At 39.2% G+C, this 1720-nt stretch overlaps 1 protein-coding gene across 1 annotated transcript; it reads right to left on the bottom strand.

The window, feature by feature from the left end:
- Positions 1-496: 496 nt before the first annotated feature.
- On the bottom strand, positions 497-799 carry SARC_05470 (hypothetical protein; the record flags this gene model as incomplete). The annotated part of the gene is made up of 1 exon (XM_014300670.1): positions 497-799. One exon carries the CDS (start codon positions 797-799, stop codon positions 497-499), a length of 303 nt encoding a protein of 100 aa, XP_014156145.1.
- Between the last annotated feature and the right edge of the window lie 921 nt (positions 800-1720).

Below are 1720 nucleotides of genomic sequence, written 5' to 3'. Positions count from 1 at the left end.
CATGTTATTGGTTAAGACAATAACTAAGGACATCAAGAGTATTTTTATTTATTTATTTATTTTTCTAAACATAGGATTTTATGAGTCTCTCGGATTCGCCCCAATGAAACATACCATAGTTTCTAATAGAGCGACAACGAAACACTAAATAAAATCCCTTCGGCGGAAACAGTACTGAGAGGATTATATATAGGCAATGTCTCAGCCTCACAATCCCTCAGAGTATTGCTGTTTTCACGAGGCATACCTAACTTTACTAAATGTCTTATTTCGTTTATTTACTTTGATATTTTCACGATACTTAGAAATTACCTACACGTTTATTTATTCTAAGGCGTTAATATCGCCTTGAGGGACCGAATCTTACATTAACACATCTGTAGCGTTCCTTCATGGTGTCCGGTAGGTTAGTGATGAGGGATTTAATAGTTGCTTCTGCTTCGGATTGGGTTCGCTCACTGACATCGGATTTGTTGGCTAAAACCTTCAGTTGTTCTTATAGCAGTTTTAGTCTTTGCTCGCTGGCAGCCGTTTTCTCGGCGCGTTGAATGTCGCGTAGTTTCTCGGCTTCTTCGAATCTGTTAGTAGAATAGTCCATGATGGCCAAGGTGTTGGCATCAACAGTCTTCCGACGTTTGCATTCGCGATCTTCGTCTTCGCTGGACTCTGTTTCTCTTTCGTATACATCGTCTAGATTCCTCTGTTTGGCAGTCAATTCCTCCGCTGTGGGTCCCAGTTCTTCAGTGTTGATAGCCGGTCCAGTGGAAGAGTCGATCCCAGGATCGGTTGTCTCACTCATAATATCAAACTGGTAATATACAAACGTTGGCACTGTTGGTGCGGTAACACTGAAAGGGCCAGTGTATCATCCTGTCTATATCTATCCTGACGCTTCCTTCTCTTGTAAGTATATGTCGTCAGTTTTGATTTATGGCTGGGCATAAATCTATGCCCTATGATACGATATTTATACCTGATGATGCCAGGCATCAATATCCAGTCCCTCCATCGGCATGACCTGGCCATAAAATTATGGAAATTGAAATTTGGAATTCCGTTTGCGCTAGGAAGAGGAATTCACGCAACGAAAAAAGAACCATATGGCTGGAGAAACTGAAATATACATAGGAGCGATAGACTTAGAACTTTACGCAGTATACGCCAGGCATCCTTTATATAGTCATTATGTAAATAATGTATGTGTGTGGCTATATATATATTTATATATTTGCATAGATAGCGCTCTGGGGGGCATACGCTTTATATAGTGATGTACATTCTTCAGCTCAGCTATCGGATGATGAACATACCTCTACGTTTTCAATTTTCTGTTGAAGTTGATCAATCATCGCTTGAAATTTAGATAATTTCCCATCTATATAAATAGACTCAACTTCGCTGACGCTCTGCTTAATTCTTTGGACCCTTACTCATACGATCGATGATTTTTTGGGTACTGGTCTGCTTATCGAATAATTTCTCACTATTCTTTTTGAGACCCTCCAACAATCTCGCCATCTGAGGTCTTTTATAATTATGTATCATAACTTGACGAGTAGTTAAAAAGTTTGGTAACAATTTTCAAAAAAAAAATTATTCTCTCACCATCCTCATACATGATCCGATTTTACGATCCATTTTCTTTCTGGTGACCTCTGATTCCTCAGCGACACGCTTTTCATATGCTGCTTCTTCCTCATGTAATACATTGATGTCAAAT

Source organism: Sphaeroforma arctica (assembly GCF_001186125.1).
Source record: "Sphaeroforma arctica JP610 unplaced genomic scaffold supercont1.350, whole genome shotgun sequence".
Lineage (NCBI taxonomy): Eukaryota > Ichthyosporea > Ichthyophonida > Sphaeroforma > Sphaeroforma arctica.
Note: the sequence above shows the minus strand (reverse complement) of the source record. Positions and strands in the feature narration are given on the sequence as shown.